Here is a 13112-nt window from a genome sequence, read left to right as displayed (position 1 = left end):
AGATCAAAGTATTCTCTTGAAATGATTAAAGGAAACCACAGAAAATCTAAATATTCACATCTAGATAGGAATTTTAAAGCCAATCCTCTTCAGTGTGTTCCAGTTTGATGGTTAAGTGCAGGCAATGAGTACATTGGCTACTGGTAAGGTAATGGAGTCTGTCTGGAAAATAACTGTCAGATTAAGAAGACGGACTACTGCATACACAAGTTTGTAGTACTGGTTGTCAGATGATTAATGATGTCACTTCCTGTGCCATCAAAAAGTTTGAAGCAAACACATTTATAGAGCAGTAGACTGTGCTACCCTGGCAGATGACTGATAGTCTACAGCAAATCAGCAGCTTCCACCCATGGGTAGTGTCTTCCTGCAGACACATGTCAATGCCACACAGAAGTTCATCTGCATCTATATACACACTCTACAAGCTACAGTAGAATCATTCTGCAGTCAGCCACAAACACTGCTTCCCTAAATTTTCTCAGTAGTCTCTTGTGAAAAGAACATCTGCTTCCTTCCAGGGATTCCCATTCGAGTTCCCAAAGCATCTCTATAATACTTATGTATTGTCTGAAACTACTTTTAGCAAATCTAGCAGCACACCTCTAAATTACTTTAATTTCTTCCTTTCATCTGACCTAGTCAGAATCCCAATAAAGAATGGGTTGCAACTGTGTTCTATATGCAATCTCCTTTACAGATAAGCTACACCTTCCTAGAATTAGCCCAATAAAGAAAAGTCTACCATTCGCTTTCCTTACTACCAACCACTTTATTTATATTGTATTTGGAAATTATAGTGTTTTTCCTCTCATCTGCACTATCTTGCCTTTTTCTACATATAAAACACACTGACATTCATCACACCAAGTACAAATTCTGTTTAAGTGATCATGTATCCTCCAATGTCAATGACAGTACTTTCCCATTTACTCCAATTCATCAGTAAAGAGTTGCATATTGCCACACACAGTATCGGTACAATATTTATGTATACAGAATAAAGAACAAGAGCAGTTTTATTACACTTCCCTGGGACACTCCTGACAACATTCTTGTCTCTGATAACACTTGACATTTGGAACATTGTACTGGATTCCATTCCTTAAGGGGCTCCGGGAAGGTTCAAAATCATGAAATGTTCAATTTTTACTTTTTTGCATTTTAAAAATCTACATACTTTTCCCTTTCAATTGATATATAATTTATTCAGTTCAGAAGACTACAACCATTTTTAAAATATTTTTGAAATATGTTCTGAATGGGTATGACCCACTGTGGTGCTGTTAAACAGCTGTCAAATGTTTTACTCTGGAATCTACATGCTCATCATGTACATTTTAGTGATGTGAGAGAAAATAAGTGTTTTACAAAATAATAAGTGTTTTACAAAATAATAAGTGTTTTACAAAATAATAAGTGTTTTACAAAATAATAAGTGTTTTACAAAATAATAAGTGTTTTACAAAATAATAAGTGTTTTACAAAATAATAAGTGTGTTACAAAATAATAAGTGTGTTACAAAATAAGTGTGTTACAAAATAAGTGTTACAAAATAAGTGTTACAAAATAAGTGTTGTGGCTAACCTGTGACAGTTCGATATATATCGCTTGCTCAGTTGTCATGTTTTTCACGTTTACTTACTCGTTCATAATTCTAAAAATATTTGCTGTGGATTCAGTTCATTTAAGTCTCTGTTTTATTGAAGGATAATCATGGGTAAACAAAGTGACTAGAAATCCTCCGAAGAGTTTTAAGAAAAGGAGAAATGTTGGAAAGCCAAAGGTACGTGTTATTACCATGAACAATAAAGACGATAACCAAATGTGTGAACCTCACTTGCTGGTACAGTTACCCATTGCAATGAAAGTGAGAAAGAAATTACTTCACAGATGAAGCTTGATTCAGTTAGAGAAAAGTGTGAATGTTTTATCGGTGAATCAGATGTGAATGAAATATTTGATATGTCAGTTCTCAACAGAATTTTTGCAAACTATGTAAGATGTGGGGGAAGTGCAGTGAAGTCAGTCTGGAATTCACTATAAAAAATCATCTATGACTTGCCAGTGAAATGGAACTGAAGTGTGGTAAGCATTCATACATCACTACCTTTTTGGAACAGTGTTGCAGCTACTACAAGTGAAGAAAATGATAGCAAAATTTATGAACAAAACATTAGATTTGTTTATGTCTTGCGTACAATTGGTAAGGGTGGTACTGCAGGTGCAGTTTTCTGGGGCATGATGAATCTTCCAAATCCCCGAGCCAAGTTTACAAACTATAATAGATTTTTATATATATATATATATATATATATATATATTTTTCACAAGAGACTACTGAGAAAATTTAGGGAAGCAGTGTTTGTGGCTGACTGCAGAATGATTCAACATGGTACGAACAATGCTTGCTTTATGAAACTTCCTGACAGATTAAAACTGTGTGCTAGACCGAGACTTCAACTCCAGACCTTTGCCTTTCGCAGGCAAGTGCTCTACCATCTGAGCTACCCAAGCATGACTCATGCCCCATCCTCACAGCTTTACTTCCACCAGTACCACATCTCCTACTTTCGAGTCCCGGTCCGGCACACAGTTTTAATCTACCAGGAAGTTTCATATTGGTGCACACTCCACTGCAGAGTGAAATCTCATTCACGATGCTTGCTTTAGACAAGGAACGTTTTCAGGCTGCTGACAGGGCTGTAAATAGTCTAGAAATACAAGCCAGTGTAAACAGGAGGAGGACAATGAGGAAGCTGGAGGAGGAGTTTGCAGAAGATAAAGATAATCCATCCTTTGGACCTGGAATGCACTAAAAAGGTAATCCACACTGTCACTCTAGTCACAAAAGTTTTATTTTTTCAACAAATTACATGTTTTCACAGGATCTACCATAAGAATTAGCTTCCAATTTTCAGGAAATGTTAGACGGTCCCTTCTGTGTAACTTAACACAGCCATTTTCCAAAAACCTGTATATTGTTGTATTTATAAACAGAAAATGGCACAAAAATAGTGAATTTTCATTACAATACAAAAATTAATCTCTAACAACAAAATTAATTTTTAAAAAATACCTGTGTTAAGTTGTAGCCAATACTCCAACAAATAACCAGTGAAAATTTCAACTTCCTAGATAAAATATTTTATGACACAACTTGTAACGGGACTAGTGCAGCAGGGGATACAACCCGTCGGCTTTGGACAATGACGTCACAAGTGGCCAATCGAGAAGCGATTCTTCTTAGTGTTGTAGCTCCCTTCAGTGGCTGATAAGTGTTTTTTGGCTTTTTTAAAAAAAAATCTCACGAGATAGAATAAACAGATCCACTTTATTAAGCAATCAGTAAAAAAACGAAACTGAAACATAACAGTAAAAGCGAAAATGGTAAACTGCTCTCTGGCGACTTGTGACGTCATTGTCCAAAGCCGACGGGTTGTATCCCCTGCTACACTAGACCCCTTGTAACTTATAAGCACTATTTTAACATTGGAAAGATATGGCTTTCCGGAGCTCCTTATGAAACAAATGCTAAACAGAGTCCAAGCGACACCAAGGAGAGCAGTGAAAGATGTTTTCAATGTATCTGAATAAATAATCTTGTACACTGACCTGACACAAAATCCTAAGAACTTTTTGTCTTCCACTGAACTGTCAACAGGTCAAAGCAATCTACCCATATTCATGTCTATCAATCTGGCACTAAAACATAGGATTAAATAGATCATTGTAGGGCCCTATATATGAAACATACATTAATGAGATAAATTTCGCAGATTATATTATTGTAGAAAAGAATCCGTAAAATCAGTCTTCAGTTAGTGTGATCATATGTCCAATTAAAACTCGTGTCCCTCTTATGCACGTAAAATAAACTATACTGAAAACAACGTACTTCTTTAAGATAGGGCTCAAACATTTATATTAACTTTTAAACATTTGCCAATTTCCCCTTTTTATTAATCAGGCCTAGTGCTGCACTGATCTGAAGTACAGTTCAGGGCTCAGATGGCGAAACCAACTTGTGAATATAAAATAAATGTTCTGAAGTAGTCCTAGTTTGAGATATACGTTCCCTGTGTGTTTAATATGTTACATTATAAACATATAAAAATAGGACATATATATAGAAAAACTGAATTACATAGCAGTAAACACACTTTTATATATATTACTGCATATTAAGAAATGAAGATATCAGGGACATCAACTGCTTACTGTAATATTTCAGGCTGAAGTGCTTTTCTCACGCCATGGATGCAGTGAACAACAATTTATAGAATAAATACTTAGTTTTGGATCCTGCCCATGTTACTTAAGTCAGAGTAACGCCCTAGCTGTTGTTTCCCATTATCAAACTACGTTCAAAACATTTGAAGACATTGCACTTCTAGATGTGACGAGAAATTTCGGGAATAGAGAACGACAAATATCATATCACTAATTAATAAAAAGGGGAAATTGGCAAATGTTTAAAAGTTAATATAAATGTTTGAGCCCTATCGGAAAGAAGTACGTTGTTTTCAGTATAGTTTATTTTACGTGCTTAAGAGGGACACGAGTATTATAAATACAGAAGGGGAGGGGGGGGGGGGGGGGGGCAGAAACCATCAATACAATCCCAGTACCAAGATGACACCAGTTATTTGAGTTCAATTTTAACTATTGCGTAATTTTGTAGAACACTTACTCAAATTCGGCATCGTTAGTACAGCTCAAATGTTGCTGTTACCGGTCTATAAATTATAGGAAAATATAATGGCCATGCAGGATTCAAATATAACGAGCAGTTAAAGAAATAAAGCACGGGAACACGGGAGTTCCTAACACAAATATTGACAGGTGATGTCAGAAAATTCGAGACCGATATCACAAATTTGTTCTTATCTTGCTACGAATGGATATTCGTTGAAGCACTACTGACCATTCTCCGGAATGAATTAACACGCCTCCGTTGGCGTGTGCTGTATTTAGCGACATTTCAAAAATTTCTATTTGCTCCCAGCCTAAAGTCACAATCACAACTTCCTCACTGAGAATGTGTCACTCAAGATCTGTGACTCTGTGTGCTTCCCGTTAGTGCCTTGTTTGCCATCACATGACTGCGTGACGTAACCTCCGGGAGTTAATACATCGCTGGTTTTAAGCGCAAAAATCAATGCACGTATTTTAACAGACATGCGTAGAAGTAGTTGTGCTGTGGCTTGGGAGTATGAAGGACTATGTGTATATAAATATGAGGCATCCGTTGTATAAATATTGAAACATGACCGTCTTTCGACTGATAAACGCAGGAATGCCTGATGTATGAGTTTATCGGCTCAAAAGGTCTCAAAACGCGGTACGCTCGCCGCTCGAGAGATGCTGTCGGGCTCCATCCTAGCATTTGAATTTGTAAATAAAATGTATAGATAAAAACAGCCGCTATTGACATTGACACCTTTCGACAGTTGGAGAAATTTTGGCAAAATTGGAGACTGAGGCAATTCGAACAACAATGGACGAAAACTTAAGCAGAGGATACATACAGTTAGGGAAAGCCCGAACAGCAAATGACTTCAGATTTACAAATGGTTTCAGCCATCTCTCGCCGCCAATTGATAAATGTAATTGCATATATTTTGCGCTTGTATTGGCTGGAGTCGGATTTCTTCTTCCGTATAACAGGCAAGCTTCTATGTGTTTGTGACGCAGAGAGTGTCAACAGGAGTGACAGTATTTGCTACATATGGAACTGCACAAACTATAGCTTCAGTAATGAAATTTCTTTCTTACAGCTTCATTATTGCCGTGGATTATTTTCAAGCTCGTTATCCTGGGACTACCATTGTGTTTGACATGTCATTAGTTTACATTGTGATGGCATTTTTTGCCGTGCTTGCAAATAATGTTTTAGTTGAAACATTGTCCTTGGACACCCGCATCACATTTGGTAAATAGAAAAGTTCAGTATTCATACCATCCCATTAGAAAAGAAAAGAGAATTACCACATACAAATTACTTTTTATGTTGCAGGTTATCTGGTATCATTCATAACATTATTTTTTGTAGCGGTATGTGAAATATGGTGGGAAGCATTTGGAGCATCTACTTCATATACTATAAATCTAGTAGCTGTTGCTGTTGTTGCTCTTGGCTGCACAGGTAGGTGCCAACTTCAGTATTCAGCATCTGTTGAGAGAATATTTCCCTGACGAAAACAGAGCCATGCTGAATGGAAATAGTAGATTCTATGTTGATTTATAATGTAATGGACTTAACCATTTAATTTTCAAAATGTTTCCTTTCAGTACAACAGTCAAGCTTTTATGGGTATACTAGTATGCTTCCAAGCAGGTATACACAAGCTGTAATGGCTGGAGAAAGTAAGTTTTCCTTTCTCATTCTCCTAGTTCTAAGGCATTTTCAGTGGCATAAAAATAAATAAATAAAATAAACCCTTCACTTCCATCTCGAAAAGTCAGTTATTTAATGAGAAATAAATCCCTTTTGCCAGGTGAATGTATTTGGTGTTTAATCTTGAGATACAGCAGTGTATTTGTGACTTAGCATCATCTTTTACACAAGCTAAGTTATCGTACCAGAAGGTTGATGTGCTTTCTCAGTCTCTTTTGTCATTCATCCATCATGTTCTGTAGGTCATGTCATGAAGGAGAATGTTTAGAGATGTAGAAGGGAACAAGGCATGTTTAAACAGAGAAGCAGCTAACACAAGCTTATTCTGTTTGTGCTATTAAGAGTGAATTGGTGCTATATTCTGTTTCTGTTTAGAGGGCTAAATGTATTTAATAAAATTATACAAAAAATATTACTTTGAAATAAGCTATTTCCATAGCTATGCATATATCAGTATGTTGAATATTTGTATCAGTTTACCTACTGATACCAGGTGCCGGCTTTGTAACATGACATAAAAAGATGTTATTAACTTCGTAAGTGTATAAATAGAAAGAGGACAGAATATTGACCCTTTTTTTTCATATATTATTTTTTGGAATTTAGGTTCTGGTGGCCAACACAGGTGTGGCATGCCCTGAGGTCTACATTAGATTGGAAGGTGACAGGGTGTGAAATGGCAAAGACTTCAATTAATCTGACTATTTCATGTTTCCCTGAGTCTTCCTGCTGTTTCAGAATTTATTTAATGCCACTAAACAAAGTGCTGCAGCAATTATTCAAATTTGACATTACTGAACTACTTGAAACCTCATATGATTTGATTTTTTAAATGTTTGGTCTGTTGATTACATATTTTACAAGTAGTGTACTAGTAATGAAGGACGTATGATCACATATATACGGTATACTATTTTACTTATTTTCTAAAAACAATTGGTTGCTTATAACATTAAAACCTGCAGTTTACTGGCCTAAGTTTAAGTGGATGGATAAGATAGTGAAATAAATTAAGGTAGATATTTTAACTGGAATGATATAAGTAAATAAATTTACCTTTTACAAATTAAAATGCAATTTATCATCATAACTTGAGCTGAAATACAAAATTTTGTTTTCATGACATAAGGAACGCATTTTTACTTTTAAGGCTACGTTATTAGCTAAGTGATTTCCTCTACCATTGCGCTAAAGAATGCCTTATAACTCTATGAATTCCTTCATTTTATAGAAAGGTTCTTCTATGAGGCAAGTTTTTAATTTTCTTTTGGGTCATTCCATGTCAAGTGTCCCAGTTTAGAAGATGATCCCAGCTCTACCATCTTCAATTTTGATGAAATTTGTACAGGATGTACCTGAGGGCCCTACATGAGCTTATGCAACGTTTCAGGCTCACCTGTAACTTGGTTGAGGTGCTAGAGCCCTTTTCATGAAGACCACTTTTACAGAGACTGAAAAGTTGTGAAGAAATCGTCAAGTTTGGCATTACACTGTTCCTAATGTAAAAGAGATAGACTCTTGCTTCTGGATATAGTGGTACAGCTTTGTGTGCTCTATACACATACTGGTATGTTGTACACTATCAATTTTATTCTTATAGACAGCAACATCTTCATCTTCGTTTGGGTCTGCAGAAATAATTAATCACATCATAGCCTCTTATTATTAGATTAGCACTTCTAATTTTTTGTTGTCTAGCTATTGAATATTTTGGTGCAAGGCTTTAGTTATAGTTTCCTTTTGATGCCTCTGGAGTTGTTGAATCTGTTGTAGCTACAGACTGACATGTGACCAAATTGTATTCACTATTATTTATCTTGTCTTTCTTCTCTTTTATTGGCTGTGGAATAAAGGACAGAATACTGAGGTGAGGGCCAAGGAAGCTAATAACAGAAATGAAGAAATAGGTTCTTGGCTCTTGGCAAGATTAATGTAGTTTATTAAACAAATTGTTCCAAACACTATGTTTACAGGTTCTCAGTGCAACCTTGTCCAGCTAATGGCTGATGCAAGCTAAATGCTACTACACACAGTCATGTCACCAACAAATTTAAAATTCACAGACATTACATTGGCAGTCAGTGTTTCTTGGTGGCCACTGAAAGCAGGGCCTACTTTTGCAAACTGTACCTTCTGTGTCTGGTTTGAGAGAGATACTTGCACATGCAATGAATGACCAGTAGGCTGGATTGGTTCGATTTATTTGGCAACATTATTAGAGGATATTAAATCGACCACCTTCTCAGTTAACCTTTGTATGTCTGATTTTTAAAATACTGACAATATTCTCAGAATGGCAATACCTTGATTAAGAAAGTTGGGTACATTTATGATGGCTTAATGTAATAATTTTTATTGCAACTGAAGACATGGCTGTAAGCCATGAAACTGGTGGTGTGGTCAATTAAGATCAAGTTTATCAGCTGGTATTTTCGTTCATCAATAGTGGTATCAAATTCAGTTGATCAGCTGGTCAAGAAACTTAGCCCAATGTGCTTGCACTAGGAGCCATTTCTTACTTTGTTAACAGAGAAATAATGCTGTTGTCATATTTTGCATATTTCCATTCTACTCTCTCCTACATTGTAATCACATGGAAAAATGCTGCAGGAGCTGAAAAAAAAATCTTCAAACCTCAGAAACAACCTGTGAGATTAATATATGGGGTCTCTGACATTGTAGGCTCTCCCGGCGTAAGAAGTCTTGAAAGTCTCTTTGGGTTTGCTGCCGGATCCTAAAATCAATTCGATTCGATATCTCGGCGATCCAACTGGTCGCCATCTTCAGGTGAATGCTGTGTCTGCTGATGAGTCCCACTGAGAACTCCAGTTCTCAGCAGGACTCATCAGTAGACACAGCATTCTCCTGTAGCTCGCACTATTCGTCCACGAGACTCAGAGGGCCATAGACACGGGTTCCCAGGTAGATGCCATGTTTCTTGACTTCCGCAAGGCATTCGATACAGTTCCCCACAATTGTTTAATGAACAAAGTAAGAGCATATGGACTATCAGACCAATTGTGTGATTGGATTGAAGAGTTCCTAGATAATAGAACGCAGCATGTCATTCTCAATGGAGAGAAGTCTTCCGAAGTAAGAGTGATTTCAGGTGTGCCGCAGGGGAGTGTCATAGGACCGTTGCTATTCACAGTATACATAAATGACCTTGTGGATGACATCGGAAGTTCACTGAAGCTTTTTGCGGATGGTGCTGTGGTATATCGAGAGGTTGTAACAATAGAAAATTGTACTGAAATGCAGGAGGATCTGCAGTGAATTGACACATGGTGCAGGGAATAGAAATTGAATCTCAATGTAGACAAGTGTAATGTGCTGCAAATACATAGAAAGAAAGATCCCTTATCATTTAGCTACAATATAGCAGGTCAGCAATTGGAAGCAATTAATTCCATAAATTATCTGGGAGTACGCATTAGGAGTGATTTAAAATGGAATGATCATATAAAGTTGATCGTCGGTAAAGCAGATGCCAGACTGAGATTCATTGGAAGAATACTAAGGAAATGCAATCCGAAAACAAAAGAAGTAGGTTACAGTATGCTTGTTCGCCCACTGATTGAATACTGCTCAGCAGTGTGGGATCCGTACCAGTTAGGGTTGATAGAAGAGATAGAGAAGATCCAACGGAGAGCAGCAAGCTTCATTACTGGATCATTTAGTAATCACGAAAGCGTTACGGAGTTGATAGATAAACTCCAGTGGAAGACTCTGCAGGAGAGATGCTCAGTAGCTTGGTATGGGGTTTTGTTGAAGTTTCGAGAACATACCTTCACCGAGGAGTCAATCAGTATATTGCTCCCTCCTACGTATATCTTGCGAAAGAGACCATGAGGATAAAACCAGAGAGATTAGAGCCCACACAGAGGAATACTGGCAATCCTTCTTTCCACGAACAGTACGAGACTGGAATAGAAGGGAGAACCGATAGAGATACTCTAGGTACCCTCTGCCACACACCGTCAGGTGGCTTGCAGAGTATGGATGTAGATGTAGAGATGGCGACCAGTTGGATCGCCGAGATACTGAATCGAGTCGATTTTAGGATCTGGCAGCAAACCTGAAGAGACTTTCGAGAATATGGGGTCTCTCTCTGAACATCATGAAGGGGTCTCTTCAAGTCTCTCTGAATATTTATTTTCGTAGGTCAATATACATACTCACTGACAATGTTTATAGCTGACAACACGGAATTATTTCAAAAACATTCTGATGTTCACAACACAACACTGATGAAAAATTTCCTCTATGACTCTGTTACTCTCATGAAAGTACACAGCAGAGATTATGATTAATGTATGAAAGTATACAATAAGCTTCTTCTCAACATAAGAAAGGAAATTAATAATGTACAGGTTTTCAAAAGGGACATTCCATGTAAAGTGTCCTAGGGCTCCCAGCTCGACCATCTTCAATTTTGATGAAATTTGTACAGGATGTACCTGAGGGCCCTACATGAACTTATGCAAAGTTTCAGGCTCACTTGTAACTTGGTTGAGGTGCTACAGTCATTTTCGTGACCGCCACTTTGGCAGAGACCGAAAAGTCGAGAAGAAATCGTCAAGTTTGGCATTACAGTGTCCCTAATGTAAAAGAGCTAGACTCTTTCTTCTTGGCATTGTGGTACAAAGTTGTGTGCTCTACACATAAATGTTGCAAACAGAGTTCAGAAAGCAATACATTTGGCATAAACTCATTTCAAAGTGGGCAGCAAATCATGTCGCGAGAAATTTGCCCCATAGTTTAACAATGCATAAGTAGTGGGGAAAGTGTGCTATGGACGTGGTCTTTTGCCAAACTACTGTCTGTCTGGGTGTTTAGTATATCACAAATTTTGGCCTGGCTTGTGTGTTTAATTACTGTGCTACCATCCTGTAAATTTGCTAAAAAACATGAATGTATCAAAATATACCCGTGTTCAAAGTCATGTATCTCAAAATGGACACCTACCACATTACATTCATTAACACCATTCAACAGAGCACATTTCATTCTATTAAAAAAACTTATTTTCATTTTGTCTCTTTGGGTAAGGTGCAAAACTGTTGCCTAAAATTTGGAATTTTGTTGATTATGTCTTCATTGTTTCAGTATTCATTCTGCTGTTTATTCGGTGATTTTAAACCTGTTTGTGACGGGTTCATTGCTAAATTTAACCATTTAACTGTACTAGAGACTGCTACATAATTTTTGAGGAGCTGAATGCTGGAGTTCTCAGCGGGACTCATCAGCACACACAGCATTCTCCTGAAGATGGCGACCAGTTGGATCGCCGAGGTATCGAATCGAATTGATTTTAGGATCCGGCAGCAAACCCGAAGAGACTTTCAAGACTTCTTACGCCGGGATAGCCTACAGTGTCAAAGATCCCATATATTAATCTCACAGGTTGTTTCTCAGGTTTGAAGTTTTTTTTTTTTTTTTCCAGCTCCTGTAGCATTTTTCCATGTGATTTCAATGTAGGAGAGAGTAGAATGGAAATATGCAAAATATGACAGCAGCATTATTTCTCCATTAACAAAGTGAAAAATGGCTCCTAGTGCAAGCACATTCAGCTAAGTTTCTTGACCAGCTGATCAACTGAATTTGATACCATTATTGATGAATGAAAATACCAGCTGAAAAACTTGATCTTAATTGACCACACTACCAGTTTCATGGCTTACAGCCATGTCTTCAGTTGCAATAAAAATTATTACATTAAGCCATCATAAATGTACCCAACATTGTTAATCAAGGTATTGCCATTCTGAGAATATTGTCAGTATTTAAAAAATTAGACATACAAAGGGTAATTGAGAAGGTGGTCCATCTAAATCCTCTAATAATATTGCCAAATAAATCGAACCAATACAGCCTACTGGCCATTCATTGCATGTGCAAGTATCTCTCTCAAACCAGACACAGAAGGTACAGTTTGCAAAAGTAGGCCCTGCCTTCAGTGGCCACCGAGAAACACTGACTGCCAATGTAATGTCTGTGAATTTTAAATTTGTTGGTGACATGACTGTGTGTAGTAGTATTTAGCTTGCATCAGCCATTAACTGGACAAGGTTTCACCAAGAACCTGTAGACATAGAGTCTGGAACAATTTGTTTAATAAACTACATTAATCTTGCCAAGAACCTATTTCTTCATTTCTGTTATTAGCCTCCTTGGCCCTCACCTCAGTATTCTGTCCTTTATTCCACAGCCAATAAAAGAGAAGAAAGACAAAATAAATAATAATGAATACAATTTCGTCACATGTCAATCTCCCAACAACTCCAGAGGCATCGAAAGGAAACTACAACTAAAGCCTTGCACCAAAATATTCAATACCTAGACAACAAAAATCTAGAAGTCCTAATCTAATAATAAGAGGCTTTAATGTGATTAATTATTTCTGTAGACCCAAATGAAGACGAAGATGTTGCTGTCTATAAGAAGAAAATTGATAGTGTACAAGATACCAGTTACTGCAACCTTTAGCATGCATTAAATAAGATTAAGGAATTACTGGAATGTGAGTAAAGAACCAAGAATTTTCTGTCTATACAGGTCTCCAGATGATAATATTACAACATTTCTGAAAAACCTTGCAAAATTGTTACTGAAGTCTAAGATGAAAGGTGGTGTAATATGTGGAGACTACAACATAGAAATGGGTAGTAAAGAATTAAAACCAAAACAAGAATTAAAAGAAACATTATT

The 13112-nt window shown here is 37.0% G+C and overlaps 2 protein-coding genes across 3 annotated transcripts in view; one reads left to right on the top strand and one right to left on the bottom strand.

Moving 5' to 3' along the window:
• Positions 1-5085, bottom strand: part of LOC124788358 (WW domain-binding protein 2) — a 133143-nt gene extending 128058 nt beyond the window's left edge. The window contains exon 1 of the mRNA XM_047255623.1: positions 4929-5085. Within this exon, the coding sequence (XP_047111579.1) occupies positions 4929-4984 (56 nt within the window). The 5' untranslated portion in view covers positions 4985-5085. The remainder of the gene's footprint in view (positions 1-4928) is intronic.
• Positions 5086-5187: 102 nt separating this feature from the next.
• Positions 5188-13112, top strand: part of LOC124788089 (equilibrative nucleoside transporter 4) — a 205039-nt gene continuing 197114 nt past the window's right edge. For both annotated transcript variants that reach the window (XM_047255190.1, XM_047255191.1), the window contains exons 1-4: positions 5188-5671; positions 5782-5936; positions 6021-6149; positions 6296-6370. In XM_047255190.1, the coding sequence (XP_047111146.1) occupies positions 5502-5671; positions 5782-5936; positions 6021-6149; positions 6296-6370 (529 nt within the window). In that variant the 5' untranslated portion in view covers positions 5188-5501. The remainder of the gene's footprint in view (positions 5672-5781; positions 5937-6020; positions 6150-6295; positions 6371-13112) is intronic.

This window comes from Schistocerca piceifrons, chromosome 3, assembly GCF_021461385.2.
Source record: "Schistocerca piceifrons isolate TAMUIC-IGC-003096 chromosome 3, iqSchPice1.1, whole genome shotgun sequence".
NCBI lineage: Eukaryota > Metazoa > Arthropoda > Insecta > Orthoptera > Acrididae > Schistocerca > Schistocerca piceifrons.
The sequence above is the reverse complement of the archived record's forward strand: the minus strand, read 5'-3'. Positions and strand labels throughout refer to the sequence as shown.